Genomic DNA, 17810 nt, shown 5'->3' on the forward strand with positions numbered 1-17810 from the left:
GTGTGATGATAGATCTAATAATAGAAAGCCTTGCAGTTCTTCATGAATATGAGAAACCCATATATATAAGAATAATTATATACATGCCTTTTTGTCCATTTGTATATAAAATGTCTCACAAGTAAACCATTGCTTTGAACTTTCTACCCTCTGTAATTCTAAATTGGCTGACCGGGATTCTGAATGTAAAGAGGTGTCATCTACATAGTTGCCATGTAATAAAGGGTTTGCTGAATATAGAGTAGGTAGCCTATCAAAGTCTTATAAAATATGATATTAAGAAGTTAAATTTCACATGCGTTCATTAGTTTTTTGTGACTTTATCCTGTTTAGAACCTCCAGGATTTATAAATCTGACTTCATTTTCCCTTCATGTCTTGAGCAAAATAGACATCTTCTACTATTCCGTATTATTGCTGACCTCTTATACTGTGCTGGGTGAGTAGATTAATAAATTTGAAATTGTGGAGAATTCTACTAAACAATATATGAAGAATTTTGATAACAGAATAACTTAGACATTAGAGGTATAATAAATGGCACGTGACTTTCATAAATTATTCCCTGGTGTATGGTTTTGGGAAATAAAATAAAATTATTCCTTACATGTTTAAAAGACATTTAGAGGAGGAGAAGGGTTGTAGGGAGGGGAAGGAAATGGGAAAGAAAAAGAAGAAAGATATATCATGTATGGATACAGACTTCCTATGATGAATGTGACCATTATGTATACCTAAAATGTACTCAAGAAATTAAAATTTAAAAAAGAGACAGTAAACACCAAGTTAGAAGTCTTTTTTTTTTTTTCTTTTTGAGACAGAGTGCAGTTCAGGCTGGCCTTGAACTTGCAGTGATCTTCCTGCCTCAGCCTCCTGAGTGTTGGGATGTAGGCATGCACCACCATGGCTGGCATTTCTTCCTTTCTTCCTTCCTGTCTTTCTTTCTTTCTTTCATGTTTTCTTTCCTTTTTTTTTGAGATAAGAGTTTACTATATAATACAGGCTGGCCTTGAACTCACTATGGAACCCTGGCCTTGAACTCATCCTCAGCTGCCTGAGTGCTAGGATTACAGGTGTGTGCCACCTCACCTAGCTTAGTCAACACCAAGTTAACATAAGGGTGCTGAGAAGATTAAAGAATTATTAGATAGAAACATAATAGAAGTCAGGAGTGGTGGCACAAGCTTGTAATCCCAGCACTCTGGAGGCTGAGGCAGGAGGATCATTGTGAGTTCGAGACCAGCCTGGGCTACAAAGTGAGCTTAAGGCCAACCTGAACTGCATAGTGAGAACCTGTCTCAAAAAGACCAAAAAAAAGAAAAAAAAGAAACATAGTAGAAGATTGAATTTCAGTTTAAATGCTACTCCTCAAAGCAACCTTCTTGGACTGCCTTAAAGTTTTACCTTCTATTTCATCACATTTTTATTTTTTTCATTTTGTTTATCAAAATTTAAGACTACTTCTATGTTTGTTATACTTCCTTATTATCAATTGATATCTTGTCTCTCGTTTACCTTTCTGCCCAGAACTAAGCACAACCTTAGTCCATAGTTTAATAAATATTTAGTGATGTGCATCTCTTAAAAATGTGTATCAAAAATGAGAGAAACTGAGGTAAGCTGTGAGTTCAGGCATATCTGAGATTGTCTGTTGGACAGATGATTATACCTAGTACTTACGAAGTCACTTAGCCAGCTGTGGAAGCAGCAATTACAGCAAGTTCTTTTAGGCTTTTGCTCAGTTTCTTCAGAGACTAAAAGCCAACAAGGAGTAGGTTAGTCTATTTGCTGCCTAGTCTTAGTTTTTGTTTTACACATTTGGACTTCACTCATTTAGTGACTTGCACCAGAGAATGAACTAAAAATATGACACTACATTATCATATGACAGGCCATAGCATATGGCCTTTGGAGGTAAGTTCTCTTGTTAGAAGTTGAAGATGTTTGTGACACTTGTTTTACAGTAGGGGTCAAAGCAAATAATTTGGTTCCTGGGCTGGGAAAAAAAAGTTAAAGAGGCAGAAGCTGTTCCATTCAAAAAGTTGAAACTAAGGGAGTTTTTATAATGTATATATAAGAAAATTGCCTATGATTTTTTAAAGAGAGTAAGTATTTGCATTTTGAGAGAGGAAGTCTGACTGCCTCTTACTAGTCTTGACAATATAGTACTTCAAGAAACCCAGACACTGAGAAGGGGCAGTAAGAAATAATAGAAAGGAAAGAAAATTCAGCATGATGTTCTAGTTGAAAAATTTAAAAAGCAATTTAAAGTGTTCGTGTTAACACTGATTCTGTAGTTGATGTAAAAGCACAGGTATTCCCCATTTAACCACCTACCTGGTTAATGACTGTTCAGAATTAATGACTGAAGTGTACTGTTTGGACTTACAACCTGCCGCTTGGACTTAGGACCTATTTTTTTTTTTTTTTGTACAGTTCTGTAAATCTGTTGATAGAGCTTCAATGTCTTTTTTTGGTACAGTATACTTTGTTTATACAGTACTATAATTTTTGTTGATTGAACTGTACAGTACAGTACTGTAGTTTTGTGTTGTTATACATTACACTACTACATATAAAAGTTAAGCAAATAAAAGCCAAGTCATCAAGCTGGAGTTTCCTTTGACCATTTCTTTGTTCTTAATATTGTAATATACATATTCTATATAATTCTTCATTTAACGACCTAGTCACAAGAACAGAACTCAGTCATTAAGCAAGGAATGTCTGTAATTAATGACTGTAGATAAGTAAGAAAAGTTACAATACATTCCTTATATTAGTAAGAAAGAGAAGTACATGAGTACTTTTTTGTTTTGTTTCGTGTTTTGTTTCTGTTTTGAGACATAGTCTCTATGTAGTTTAGGCTGGTCTTGAACTCAGTGTGTAGAACTAGCTGGCCTCAAATTCACGGCAGTCCTCCTGCCTCAGCCTCCCAAGTGCTGGAATTATAGGCATGCACAACCATGCCTGGCCTCATGAGTGCATCATCATCAAAGTAGTTGGAGCTTTATTGCTTTAAGGAGTAAATCTCAGTTATCTCAAAAATTAGCTTCAGTAGAGTACCACTGTGTTTTAAGGAAATACTAAAACATTACATTGAGGTTATTATTGCAAAAGACTCTTTAAAATTTTATGAGTGTAAGCGCAAGGTCGTGAGTTCGGTTCCCGGTACCGGAGAAAAACCAAAAACCAAAAAAAAAAAAAAAAAAATTTATGAGTGTGATGCGGCCTGTTTTTGGAATCTACAAACTGCATATCTTTAGGTAGAGTATGTAATTGGACAGTGTCAAAATCAAGAAAAACATGGAGTACACAGGATATCCAGTGCAACATAGAGATTAGCAAGGAAAAAGTGCTATAAAGTGAAATGCTTACAGATGATTAGTCTTCATTATGCCTAGAAATGAATTTCTGATATATTAATCAAAGTGTTAGATATTTAACTTTTTCCTTGTCTCTCCATTGCCTGTCTTAGGACCATGGTTTTTTGGTGAAATCATTGATGGCAAGTTGGGCTGCTGCTTTTCCTTTGGAATATTTGTTAATGGACATTTCCTTCAAGGCAGTACGACATTTATAGTTGGAATTCTCCAGGTAAGAGGTCAGAAATTCAATTTAGGAACATTTTAGCCTGGTCAGATTACCTGCATAAATAACAGTTACGAGTTAAATCCAAAAGTCCAAAGGTGACCATAGATCATCTTTCCTACTTTATTTCCAGAGCAGTCTCCAGTAACAGATGCTTTGCTTTGCTTCTTCTTTACTTCCACTACTCTTGTGTAAACATCTAAATACATCTTTGAAATGCAGGTCTGACAGAGGTTTAAGAGGTTTTTGTTGTTTCATTGTGTTTTTTTATTGACAAACTTTTGTGGTAGAATAAATTATACATGAGCAAGTAAACCAAAACTGATTATGAAAAAAGCCAGGTGTGGTGGCGCACACATAAAATCCCAGCACTCGGGTGGGGGGGGTAGGGTGCCGAGGCAGGAGGATCACTGTGAGTTTGAGGCCAGCCTGGGCTACATAAGTGAGTTCAAGGCCAGCCTGAACTACAAAGCAAGACCCTCCCTGTCTTAAAACAAAAGAAAATAAGGCTGGGCATGGTGGTGCACATCTGTAATCCCAGCACTCAGGAGGCTGAGGCAGGAGGATTGTTTCGAGTTCGAGACCAGCCTGGGCTACAAAGTAAGCTCAACGCCACCTGAATTGCATAGTGAAGCCCTGTTGCAAAAAGACCCAAAAAACAAAACAAAACAAAACAAAAACTGATATTAAAGAAGAAGGAAAATAGGAGTAAAAGAAAAAATAGACACACAAAAATGTGTCAGCTATTCAGTAGAAACTTCACTGGACAAAAACCAGACCATGGCTTTCCAATGATGTCTTAGCAGGACTTTTGTTTGGGAAGCCATGATATATAAGGTTTACATTTGATTCCGTTAAAACAAACACACAAACAAATAAAACATTCTGATCTATGGCAGAATTCTATAAAGAGATTTTAAAAATATTTACCTAATAATTGCTTTGGTTTACTTACCTAGTGGGGCTAGTGCACCAACATCTCAGGTATAATTGGAAGGTTTGGAAGAGACAGAAACATTATTCAAAATGAGTTCAAGGCCCTCAACAAGGCAGTAAAACAAGATCAGAGGGATTAGAGACAGCCAAGGCTTTTCCCTGCCACTGACCCCACAGTGTTCTCTACATAGAAGCATTAAGTATGTGAGTAGATCCTGGGTCCAATTCCTCTTTTTTTTTTTTTTTCTTTCCCTTTCCCTTCTCAGCCTACGCACCCAAAACCCAGAGCCTCAGGTGTGCTAAGCACAGGCAGACTGACTCAACCACTGAGCTCCACCATAGCCCTGCACTGTTTTCTTTTTTTTTTTTTAATCCAAGTTCTGTTTGCTAATATGTAAATGGAGGCTGCTTATCAGGAGCTCTCTCGTACCAAGTGAAACCTAACTTATTAAAAGGCAAGGTTATTTGTTTCTTTGTGTTTATAGTCATATCTTAATCAATAGTACACTGGTAATGGATTTAATGTATTATGTAGGTCATGACTCCCAAATTTTGTCCTGACCTAGACCTCTCTTCTGTACTTCAAGTCTATGTATCCAACTGCCATTTTATATATTCTCTTAGATAGCTAATAGGCATCTAATTTAATACTCTATGTCTGATAGGAACTTCTGTTTCCACCTAAACCAATCCTTCACCTTCATTTTCCTTTTTTAATTTTTTGTTTAAATTTTCTTTTTTGAGACAGGATTTCACTATGCAGTGCAGGCTGGCCTTGAACTCACTTTGTAGCCCAGGCTGGTCTTGAACTCACAGCAATCCTCCTGCCTCAGCCTCCTGAGTGCTGGGATTACAGGCATGTGCCACCACACCTGGCTCCACCCCCATTTTCCATCTGGCTCCTTGTGCTCAGCATGTGCTGCCTTAAAGACACCGAAACATTTCCCACACTTTCCTCAACTGACCCTTGTGCTTAAGGCTTCAGAGAGCCTGTCTCCCAGTTACCTTCTAGTGACTCAGGCATTTCCTTCATTGAATCTGTTACAAGATGTAGTTATCTTTTAAAAATTTTATATTATTTTTGTTCTCTCTTCTACCTGTTAGAATGTAGGTTTATGGTGGATCTTTTTTGACTTGTTTACCAGTGTATCTCCAGCCCAGAGTCTAGCAAAGTGCCTGCCACATAAAGGGTGCTTCATGAGTATTTGTTGAATGAATGAATCACATAGCAACTAAATTGAATTGTAACTTAGATCTTCTAACGTATATTTCAGTACTTATCATGCTATATCAAACAAAAATATAGATACAAGAAAAAAGTACTGTCACCTAAGACCCTCCTTCCTTCCACCTAAAAAATATATATACTGTGTGTTTGTATGCAGGCTCAATGTATTTATTTTTTATTTTTTGGTTTTTTTTCCGGTACCTGGAATCGAACTCACGACCTCGTGCTTGCCAGGCAGGCACTGTGCCACTGAGCTAAATCCCCAGCTCCTGCATGCTCAGTTTAGTTCAACTTAAATATTGGTGTCTACTGTACATATGGTACTGCAAGTGCAGCATGAATAGATACCTCCCATTAAGAGGGACAAAAGGTCACAGGCAAATACACAGTTAACTGTAGGTCACCTGTAACTTGTGTTACAGACAAGTGTGACTGAAGCATTAAAGGTCAGACGTTCAGATCGGATATCCTTAGGAGCCACCTGTAATATCCAGACTCACCCCTCTCAGGGCTTGGCATTGAGCTAATGGTTGTGTTCTGCTGCTTTTTCCAGCTGGCATTTTTTAACATTCCGTTGATGGCTTACCTCTGTTGGAGCTTGCTGCAGCGATGCTTTGGTCAAAGTTTCAGGTCTCATCTCCATCAAGGAAAATACTTGAAAATTATACCTGTTCACCTACTTATGCTCCTGCTGTACCTCTGGCAAGTTTACTCCTGCTACTTTCTTCATGTGACGTTTGGCACTCTAGCTTTTTTAATATCCCCTTTGCGGACCTGGTTGACATTGCTGACGCCGGTACTCATTCGTTGTGTGTGGACACTGAACTCGACAGAGTTTGGAACCTTCATGGTGCAGTTGAAAAGCCACCTGAGCTCCTGAGGGCTGTCTTTGCGCACTGGCAGCTGTGCAGAAGTCCTGCCTTTGCATGTTTAGTCCAGGTCCCTGCCCCCAGTCTGCGTGTGAGCCTTAGAGGACCGCTGCTGCCCGGACACCTGGATGTTGGAAGGATTACTCACTACTGATTCCTGCAAAGTGGACCGCAGAAAGTATAAACAATGACTTGGTCCTGGCCGTCCCTAAGGAGACAAAGAAAAAGCCCTAATCAAGAGGCGCCACGGCATAGGGGCTGGGTGCATGCATGGCAGTATCTCAGGCCCAGTGTGATTTTTAGGGTTCTCCCTTGTAAAGCCTCTAGCACTGTGCCTGGACTTCAGCACTATCAAGGATGACAGCGCCCCGTGTACCTGGGCCAGAACCTGACTTCCCTTGAGATGTTAATTCCCAACCCTGTTTTCCCACAGGGTTATGAGTTTTCTGCTTCCTTGGTCGGGGGTGTTTTCAGCTAATCGAATAAATGATGTACGACTAATTACAAACATAAGCAACACCACCTTTGCTGTGGCCACGCCTCTGGAGGCCAGAAGGTGGGGCGGGGGCGTGTCTGGGGGCGGGGCCAGCCGGGCTGTTGCCGGAAGCGAGCCGGCGGCTGTGGCGCCGGAAGTGCTGCCCGTGTGACGCTGGTCCTCGGTCGGTGGTCCCCTGCGAGCGTGGGACAGAAATGGCGAGCACAGCTGCGCCTGCTCCCTCTGCGCCCGCCCAGGCCCAGTCTGCGGAGCAGCTTCGGCGCCTGGCGGCGGAGCTGCGTCTGCTTGCGGCCCAGGTGCGGGGTAAGTGCGCCCTCGGGAGAGGGGGCGGCGGGGGTGTGGAGAGGACGGCGGGCGGAGTCGGCTCGGCTCACCTTCGCTTGTCCTCTGGCCACCGTGGGTCCCCACGCTACCCCCTGCAGTGGGCGAGGCCCGGGAGACGCCCGAGGAGTTCGATCGGGAGAGGTTCTGGAGAAGACTCAGTGAGTGCCGCGCTTGTCTGGGACCCCTTTCCTCTCCCCCCCCCCCTGTCCCGGGCTCTCCCACCTGCTCCCCGGGCACATCCCCCGGGTGGTGCGGCTTCGCGGTACCCACCCTCAGCACTTGGTGGGGCGGGAATACTGGTTTACGGAGGTATTTTTGAGATGTGTGGACCGATAAGGGTGGAGAGGGGACGGGTGATCTTCCGAGTCTGTGCGGCAGCGTTAGGCGTTCGCACTGACTTGGCACCTGCCTCCTCCACTGCCTTCCCCAGATGAGGCGGCAGTGACAGTGGCCGGGCAAGCCACGACTCTCACAGCAGTCTTTCGAACACCGCTGCCCGCTGCACAGGTGAGCTTCGTTTCACTGCAGTCCCTGTGCTGCCTCCTTATTCCTTAGGAATCTCTTCTTTTTCTTTCCACCTTTTACACTCAAGCCAAGAGATTTATTTTCTTGAGATTACAGTTCTTACTCCCAGGATTGTTGTGAAAGCAAACCGGCAGTGCCTGGCACGGAGCAGGCTTGTCTTCGCCAGTCCAGCTGAAGTCCAGCCTCACTACCGCCTTCCTGGTGACTTTTTAAAGAGCTGTGGGTGTTTTCAGATACAGTACATTATCCCCATCTGACAGATGAGCTGCCAGGTCCACAGGGTCGGGCTAAGATTAATAATCAGAGAAGGCTGAATTTAAACAAGGTCTAAATGATATTCTATGACATATGTAATTCCTTTTGCTTGGAAATTTTTGATTTAACCAGTAATGTGGATATAGTGAAAAATCAAAGGATATCAGAATTAGGTATGCTAAAAAATTTGTTTTCCTACTGCAGTCCCTCATTTGTGTCTCCTTCTTTCTGTCTTCTCAATATACAATATAGTCTATGAATTTATACATTCCTATATGTTTATATGTATATGTCCACTTTTTACAAATACTATAGATACTAGTCTGGCCATTTAAAAAACAGCGGTACAGCCAGGAAATTGATTTTTAACAGCATGTAAAAAATCACAGTTATTTGTAGTGGATACTTACTCAATAAAATGACTGTAACCTAATTTAAGCAGTAACCTATATTTACATTTAAATTGCCAACTTACAACTGTCATAAGCAGGTGCTACGAATTACTAAATGTAATCTTTGTGTAATAATGTACATTGTAGACAAATTCCTAGAGGTGAAATTTCTAGAACAAAGAATTTGTGCATTTTAACAACCATTTATTATAAAACTGAAAGATGTTGGTTGTGACCAGACATACTTTATACTCACATTTTCTAGAGTTGTATATGTTTGAGAATTGAGGTTATTTAAAAATTGAGTATTCATTGCCTTAATTTCTAGTCAGTAGCCTCAGAATCTATTCAGATGTTTTGAGGATTTGTATGTACAGTGATTTTTTAAAAAGCTCTCTCTTCCTGCATACTTTAAAGATCTGTGATGAGGAAATGAGATAAATTGTATAATACCTAAAATTTCATAGAAAAAGGTTTGTTTCGAGGAGAATAGTACTTGTTTTTATCTACTTCCTCTTTTCTTTCAAATATATTTGGACTTACTGCTAAAATTCAGTAAGATCCCACAAGGAAGCAGCATACAACTGTTTTTCTGTGTATGCTTAGGACAGTAGTTTTACTCATAGGTCAAAAATTAGAATTTGGGGGGCTGGGGATTTAGCTCAGCGGCAAAGCGCCTGCCTGGCAAGTGCAAGGTCGTGAGTTCAGTTCCCGGTACTGGAGAAAAACAAAACAAAACAAAACAAAACAAAACAAAACAAAACAAAAAAAAAATTAGAATTTGGTTTTACTTGAAATATATGTGAATTAGATATTCAAATATATATTTGAGAGTCACAGTTGCCTTCTTAGGATCTCAGCACTTTATTCCTGCTGAAGGAGGTATGTTTTGTTTTTAAAATTCTAATTCATATGGACTGATATTTTTATAGAAGTACATGTTTGGATGTTGAAACAATGCTAAGTGGCCATAGAAGTTTTGTAACACTTGCTCTCAGTCACTGTACGTACTTCACTGTAGGAACTAGTGAAGCAGTTTGTAGAGTGCCACCAATTTGGGCCATGCTTACATAGCACTGCTTTAGAATTTAGCAGAGAATAGAAGCTGGAAAAAATAAGAAAGCCAGTGATTGCTTAGAAGGAAAATGTGAGCACTGAGCAATAGCTTCGTTAATTACTGTTAGTCCCCTGTTGAGAGAGATACAAACACACAGACCTGGTTCACTGTCCAACACAGGGGTTGGCAAGCTTTTTCTATAAAAGGCTGGGTAGTAACTATTTTAGGCTTTGCAGACCAATTTCTCTACTCTGCCCATGTAGTGTGGGTTATAACTGTGTAAACCAGTGAGCATGGCTGTGTCACCATAACTCTTTATTTACAAAAACTAATAGTGAGCCTGATTCAACTTGTTTGCCTGCTCTTGGTCTAACATATGGCAGATACCACATGGCATAATAAAACTCTCTTGGGATATATAGTATAAAGAATAAGTCTTTCCTGCTATTTCTTAATTCTTTCTTGAGTTGTTAGCCAGTGTGTGGTTTCCAGCTAACTTTTCTCTAGTATGGGATGAGTTTAGCACAAGGCTGACTCATAGTAGGACTTGAGAAAATGTTTAGTGGTGTTGTACGGATGTCTGCTGTGTTCTATAGTAGATGAGATGACCAGAGTGATCTAATCCACTCTCCTTTTTTAACCCTGAAATTGGTCCATCATCTTGTAGGAAACCCAGGCCGTCTGTGAGCAAGTCCATGCAGCCATCAAGGCACTTACTGCAGTATACTATTCACTTCCCAAGGACCAGGGTAAGCCACTGTCTACACATTAGAATTGCATTTATACGTCAGATCTTCACTAGCATAATGCATCATGCCGTGAGACTTTTTACCTTTGCCCAGTTTGAGTGTGTGGCTTTCTCCGATCAAGGATAATTGTACAATAATCCTCTGTAGACTCTCCAATATGCCGAGGTACAGATGCTGCGCACCTATGACTTCCCATCTCTCCTGCCTTGCCTGACTTTTAAGGCTTTTAATTCTCACTGGCTCTTCCCTCTTCAAGCCTTTATAACTGCCACAGTAGCTGGCTGAAGCTCAGCTTCCTGCCCAGGTCAGGCTGTCCCTGCTGTCCTTGCACCCCATCACATCACAGCCTGTTTTCAGACTCCTTCATAAGTTGTGTCCACCAGCCCTGCCTGCAGTTTTATGCCTTGATCATAATCATGCCAAAATGAGAAAAATATGTATCGTAAGTGTTCAGGGTTGCTCACAAATGGTTTAAATTTCAAGTGTTTTATCCAGTTTCAAGAGACCCCTGCCCTTAACAGGTGAACATATGCTGTCCTGGAAAACTTTTGTGTTTCTTGGAGACTATATCTCAGGAATGTGGGGAGGAGGAAAAGAGCAAAGAAATGACCTGGGATATAAATGAAGAAGTGATTGTTGTGTTGGTATTATTTCATTTAAGGCATGGGGTTGTCCATTACCTCAGAGTTTGGTAGTGCTTAGTCTCAGGAAAGCAGATGGTGACTTCTGAAAAGAAGCCCAGACTGCCTACCGTTTGGGTTTGGCCACAGGGATCACCCTGAGAAAGTTGGTACGGGGCAGCACTCTGGACATCGTGGACGGCATGGCTCAGCTGGTGGAAGCCCTTCTCATTGCTCCAGCTCAGAGGTAGTGATGCCACTATGTGGGATAATAATTAATTAATTAATTAATTTATTTTTTGAGGCAGGGTCTCGCTCTGTAATTCAGGCTGGCCTTTGACTTACTATGTAGCTCAGGCTGGCTTTGAACTCATAGTAATCCTCCTGCCTCAGCCTCCTGAGTGCTGGGATTACAGGCAAGCATCACCATACCTGGCTTGTGGGGTGGTAGTTAATGGGCTTCTTTGATTCTGGGGGGAAAGCTTGTCTAGCAGCAAAGTTACTGATAGCTGAGAGGAACGACTAGTGGGAAGAGCTTATTAATAGACAGGAAGCTAGGTTATTGATCTCTTCTTACTGATTCCTTTCCTCAGCACTGAGAACAGTGACCTTATTTCCTACAACAGTGTCTGGGTTATGTGCCAGCAGGTACCTCAGATACCAAGAGGTGAGTGAGAGTGGGAAGTGGGCCACTGACTGCTGACCAAAGCAGACAGACTTCTGTCTAGCTTCCATCTTGGTAACATGTATGTATTTTAATTTCTATAAAAAGTATTCTTTTCAAAAGTAAGTTTTGGTTGTCCTTTACAGTCTTAAAAGAGTCACTGGGTTTCTTCTCTAATTCTGATTTTTCACTCATAGATAACAAAGCTGCAGCCCTTTTAATGCTGACAAAGAGTGTGGATTTTGTGAAAGATGCACATGAAGAAATGGAGCAGGTGAGAGAATCTCTTTCTTATCATTGGGAGGTAACTCCACGACCAATAGATGAGACTTGCTTAGAAAGGAAGATTGAGTATTGATGACTAGGCCCTATTGTCACTCCTGGCGTGTGTCTTCTATCTCTACTCACCTCCTGGTGTGTGATTTAGTACCCCTCCTCTGTTCTGTTCTGGACAAGGACAGTGAGAACAGGGTTTATGAAAGGACTCAGCTCTGTAGCCATTTGTGAAGTAGCTGGCTGAGGTTTTTGGAAAACTTAGTCATGGTGCTAAAAGTATAAAAGGCGCTGTGTGTGTTCACCACGTGTCATGGTGTATGTCTTAGGCTGTGGAAGAGTGTGACCCTTACTCTGGACTCTTGAACGATTCTGAGGAAGACAGCCGCAATGATGAGGATGTGTTGGGGTTTCCGAGCAATCGGGACGTGTATTGGTCTGAGGAAGATCAGGAGCTCATAATCCCATGCCTTGCACTGGTGAGAGCATCTAAAGCCTGCCTGAAGAAAATCCGGATCCTAGTGGCAGAGAATGGCAAGAAGGATCAAGTGGCCCAGCTAGATGACATTGTGGACATTTCCGAGGAAATCAGCCCCAGGTAAGCATGCTCCTCGTTGGTAACAGAGGAGCATTCTCACCTCAGCTTATGCTGTCCCCCCAAGCGTTTCCCCCATTTTTTTGTATTTTGAGAACACTTCAGAGAGTAACTCTACAGTCTTTCATTTGGAGTCGCCTTGTACCGGTTTATTCTTCAAAAAATAGATGTATTTTTTTTCCTAAACCATTTGAGAATTAATTTGGGATGTCAATGACATTTTACCCCTAAATACTTCAACATTTATCTCTTAATAACAAAAACAATCTTATTGTCACAAGAAATTTAACACTGAATGTAATATTTAATACTCAAGGTTTTTCTGTTTGTTTCTAAAATGTCTTATGTAAATCTGGGGTTCTGTACAGAGTTCGTATTACTTGTGGTTGTCATCTCCAAATGCTTTGTAGTCTCTTGCAATCTACAACAGTCTGTATCTTTCTTCTTTTTTAACATTAAAGTTTAAAAAGAAAACATAATATTTTCTTGTAGAATGTCTAGCAATTTTTATTCATGTAATTATTTTTTTATGATTATAGTGTTAAACATTTTTTGGCAAGAATATCATGTAGTGGAGTGTTTTGTGCTTCCCCTTGTGTTGTATTGAGGGGCAAATTATGTTGGTTTGTCACATGATTGGTGATACTAAATTTGATAAGCTGCTTAAAGTGGTACCCTCCTTAATAAGGATACCTTTTGCCTGACAATTTTAGCTTCCATTAATGAACTCAATCTAGGTCAGTTCCTAAATTGATGGTTTTAGATCCTGTGTGTGTATGTGTGGTACCGGGGGATGGACCTAGGGCCTTTTTAGTGACCTATGTCCCTAGCCCATTTATCTCTCTGTCTTTCTCTCCCCCCCTCCCCCGCCCCATCTACCTATCTATCTATTTTGAGGCAGTGTCTTGCTGAACTGTCTAGGCTGGGCTTAAACTTGTGATCCTTCTGTCTCAGCCTCCCAGAATTCTGGGATTATAAGCATATATTGCTATACCCAGGAGCTCAGTCCCTCATTTTTTGTTTGTTTTGTTTTGTTTTGAGACAGGATCTTGCTCTGTAATTCAGGCTGGCCTTAAACTCAGTATGAGTGTCTGGCCTTAAACTCAGTATTAGTGTCTCTTTTAACACTAACCCTGGCACTAACCCTGGCCTTAAACTCAGTATGAAACCCAGGCTCGCCTCGACCTCTTGCCTCAGCCTCCCAAGTGCTGGGATTTCAGGCATGCACCACCACGCCTGGTGTAGATCCTCATATTTTTGCCTGAATTAGTAATTAGTAATTCCACTCCATGAACCAAGTGCATCCCTCCTCCTGCCTTGCTAGTGAAATACAGTATTGTTATTACAGTATGTAAGTTTCAGTACAAACTGGATGAATTGATTCTGCATTGGTTGCCTAGTTACTTAATTTATGGAACTAATACACATTTCTGGGACAGATTCTCCTTACATCTGTAGTTGTATACTGGAAATAGGTAGTGGAACTTCATTCCTTGTTAATGATTGTTTTTGCTTTCTACTCTTAGTGTGGATGATTTGGCTCTAAGCGTATATCCGCCCATGTGCCATTTGACCGTGCGAATCAACGTAAGTACCCACTCTGAGGGAATAGTTACACACCCGATTGGTAGAATTTCACTAATCACTAACATTTCCTCTAAGCTTTAGGGCACATATTTATTTGTAACACTTTGATGCAAGCACAGTACTTATGTCACAGTTCTTGCTTGTATTTGTGCATGATAAACATTTGCTGAAGTCGAATTATTACAGCCTTGAACTTTGATAGTTCTCTCTTCCATAATCACTTGAGTGATCGTTTGGAAAAGTCCAACAGTCTTAGGAAATGCTGCTTTGAAAGGAAAACCTCAATTACACAGTGCTTTAGGAACCTCTGAGCCTGCAGTCACAAGTTTCTAACTTGTAGGCAGAAGAAGTTGCAGGAAAACACTGCGCTCTGACACAAACACGCTGTATCACTTCACCATGGAAAGTCAAGCTCTTTACCAAGTTCTCTTGTAGTTTTCAAGTGCTGAGCTCTAGAGTAGAGAGACTTCAGTTCTGTTATTTTTATAAGCTCCTCTTTTTATGTCTGATATTTATTGGAAGGAGAAGTTAAATTGCTAAATAGCTTACATTTTATAGTGTGATGTGCTACCTCTGATATTTGATAAATTAGTTGTGGGATATATATCAAATGTATACAGTATTCATGATGTGCAAATACCTTGAAGTAGAATAGGATTCCTTTTGGGTATTAACCTGTTTTTCTTTGCCACTAACTTTTTAAAAATTGATTTTGAGAAATAAGTATCTCTAGTCATACGCCTTGTCAGTTTTTCCAAGCACAAAATTTAAATACATAAAATATATACATACATCTATACTTTATGTTGTTGGCATACATACCTCCCAATGTAATTTTGTTTCTTTCTTTGAAGGGGTGGCAGGGATTAAACACAAGGCCTTGCACATACTAAACACATGCTAAGCATACATTCTACCACCGAACTATTCCTCCATCCCCATGTTTGTTTTTTTTTTTGCCCATGTTTTCTTGATATTCTTAAAATTCTGTAATTCTTTTAATAAAAAGAACGTTAGTTATTTCTGTTTTACATTCTGAGCTCTCAGGCAGTTGGGATGAATTCAAGCTACATTCCTCTGTTTGTTCTTTTTAAATTAATATTTTAAATTTCAGAAATTTATAAGAATGTTATAGCAGCAGTATTAAAAAAGATTTTGCTAAATACAAGATAATCTGAAGCTGAAGGTTACCAAGTAATCTCAGAGCTCTGGAGGCTGAGTCAGGATAATTCCCTTGCTTTCAAGGCCAGCCTGGGCTACATAATTTTCCTGGCTCAAACAAACAGAAAAAGGAAAAGAGGAAAAGTATAATCTTACAGTGTAACTTCATCAGCATTTTTATTTTTACATATTTTCTTCAAGATTGCTTTTTAAAAGTGTTTTTAAAATTACTTGGGTCTTTAAAAAATATTTGAGCTTTTGTTTTCCTTTTGATGGCAGGGCTCAGAGTGAGTAATTATTCTGTTTCTTTTCTAGTCTGCGAAACTTGTATCTGTTGTAAGGAAGGCACTTGAGGTTACAAAGTAAGTATGAAGACTCCTCCACTAGGCTTGTGAAGAATAACCTTGTCTGTCTGCTTAGCATGCTCAACTCCTAAGCCCTGTTTCAAGCAGTGGAAAAGAGCGGGCATGGGGCTTTCTTCCAGCTTCCATTTCTGTGACCATGCTTGCTTTCTCTTGCTGTAGTTTCTCCTATGTGTCCTCCTGAGGATAGGCTTTCCCTTGGCACTGTACGAAGTTTAACTTTTTTATTATTTTATTTTTTACCTGTGCCACTGAGGATTGAGCTACACCCTAGCCCTTTTTATTTTTATTTTTATTTTTATTTTTATTTTGAGACGGGGTCTAAGTCACTGAATTGCCTAAGCTGAGCTCAAATTTATGATTGTCCTGCCTCAGCCTCCTAGAGTGCTGGGATTACAGGAATGTGATTGTTATATCACACCAGGCCTGACTAATTTCCTTTTACTCCCTGCCCCCATTTCATTTGCAGAGCAAGTCATGTGACCCCTCAGCCAGAAGATAGTTGGATCCCTTTACTCATTAATGCCGTTGATCATTGCATGAACAAAATTAAGGAGCTCACGCAGAGTGAAATTGAACTATGAGTTTTCAGATTCATTCAGATTCTCCTGTCTCCCTGTCACTGTTGCACCCAGACTCTGATTCTGCTTTTAAAAGTAGACCTAGTGGCCGGGTGTTGTGGCGCACACCTGTAATCCCAGCACTTGGGAGGCCAAGACAGGAGGATCACTGTGAGTTCAAGGCCAACCAGAACTACAAAGTAAGTTCAAGCCAGCCTGAACTGTATAGTGAAACCCTGTCTCAAAAAGACAAAAAATTAAACTTTTAAAAAAGGACCTAGCATACTTGCTAAGAGAAAAAGGATTCCTGTCTATATTTAATAAGAGACTCTACTTCAGAGACTATTGATTAAGCCAGATTGGCAATTACTTATAAACCATATAAATGTGATATAGTTTTCTGTGCTAGATATAAAGGATAATTGCATGAGTTTGCGTTCCTGAATTGCCTCGGAGACTCCTAAGGAAGTTACCCTCTGTCTTATTCTATTTCATGTGTTGTTTCATCGTTAAAAATGTTGATGGCCTCAATAAAGTGCTAACCAGCTGCTAGCAGTTAAATGAGTACCCTTTCATTTGGATTTGTAGATCTTAAGATCTGATTGTGATCAGACATATATTTAGAACAAAAACACTTGACTTTAATCTTGTTAGAGAAGATGACCACCAGCCCCCCTTAGTGTCTCGTCATGTTGTATTAGTTTCATCAGTAGGTCCTTCTGAACATTGTCTCAGGTTATTCAGGGGCTCTCATACGTGTTGGTGTGGCACTCAGTTGTTAGATTTGTCAGTTTTATTGAACAGATTTGTTTTCCTTGTACCTGCCTGAATTGTTGTTCTGTTACATATTTACATGTGTCCCCAAATGTAAATACCAGCTTTCATAAATCTAAAATAGTTTAATGTATAAAAGAGCTCATATAATTTTAAGGGCCTTCTTGGTATGTCCTTTTGCAGAATGATCACCACTTAAATCCATTTTTGCATCCGTCTAGAAGATCATATATTAGAGGGCAGGGTAGGTCTGTTGTGTAGCGGTGTAGACTATGCTCACCTGAGTGGGGCTGGACGCACTGCAGGTCGGTCACTCTCCACCCCACACTGCACTGCAGGCCTTCTCCTCCCTGGCTGCAAGTTGCCACATTTGTCTCCCTGATTTCTTTAGGAATAGTCAGCACAGAGTCATTCTTTGGAGTAACAAGTATATATTTGGGGTTGAAGTTCCTTCAGCCAAATGAATTTTAACCTACTTTTTTAAGGCACCGTCCTGTGCTTTAAACAAATGTCATAAAGAGAAGGAACTAAAACTAGCAGAATGTCAAAGCAACAGAATAATGTAAACAACAACAAAAATCCTTGCTTTGTTTGAAAGGAAAAGTTATTTATCCTTTTTTATTGGATGTATTTTCTATATACTTAATTTTTATATTCTCAGCTGGGCATGGTGGCGTACACCTGTAATCCCAGCACTCAGGAGGCTGAGGCAGGAGGATTGATGTGGGTTTGAGGCCAGCCTGTGCTACAAGATGAGTTCAAGGCCATCCTGAATTGCATGGTGAAACCCTGT

At 40.4% G+C, this 17810-nt stretch overlaps 2 protein-coding genes across 5 annotated transcripts in view; both read left to right on the plus strand.

The window, feature by feature from the left end:
• Tmem62 (transmembrane protein 62) overlaps positions 1-7127 on the plus strand; it is a 40868-nt gene extending 33741 nt beyond the window's left edge. For all 4 annotated transcript variants that reach the window (XM_005381364.2, XM_005381361.2, XM_005381362.2 and 1 more), the window contains 3 exons: positions 334-438; positions 3478-3596; positions 6308-7127. In XM_005381364.2, the coding sequence (XP_005381421.1) occupies positions 334-438; positions 3478-3596; positions 6308-6634 (551 nt within the window). In that variant the 3' untranslated portion in view covers positions 6635-7127. The remainder of the gene's footprint in view (positions 1-333; positions 439-3477; positions 3597-6307) is intronic.
• Positions 7128-7211: 84 nt separating this feature from the next.
• Positions 7212-16436, plus strand: Ccndbp1 (cyclin D-type binding-protein 1). The gene is made up of 11 exons (XM_005381367.1): positions 7212-7422; positions 7542-7601; positions 7874-7950; positions 10340-10421; positions 11192-11288; positions 11635-11708; positions 11903-11979; positions 12308-12576; positions 14100-14160; positions 15637-15683; positions 16153-16436. The coding sequence occupies exons 1-11, from the start codon at positions 7314-7316 to the stop codon at positions 16265-16267; spliced, it is 1068 nt and encodes a 355-aa protein (XP_005381424.1). The 5' UTR covers positions 7212-7313; the 3' UTR covers positions 16268-16436.
• The last annotated feature ends 1374 nt before the right edge of the window (positions 16437-17810 follow it).

This window comes from Chinchilla lanigera, unplaced genomic scaffold, assembly GCF_000276665.1.
Source record: "Chinchilla lanigera isolate Chin_1 unplaced genomic scaffold, ChiLan1.0 scaffold00015, whole genome shotgun sequence".
Taxonomy (NCBI): domain Eukaryota; kingdom Metazoa; phylum Chordata; class Mammalia; order Rodentia; family Chinchillidae; genus Chinchilla; species Chinchilla lanigera.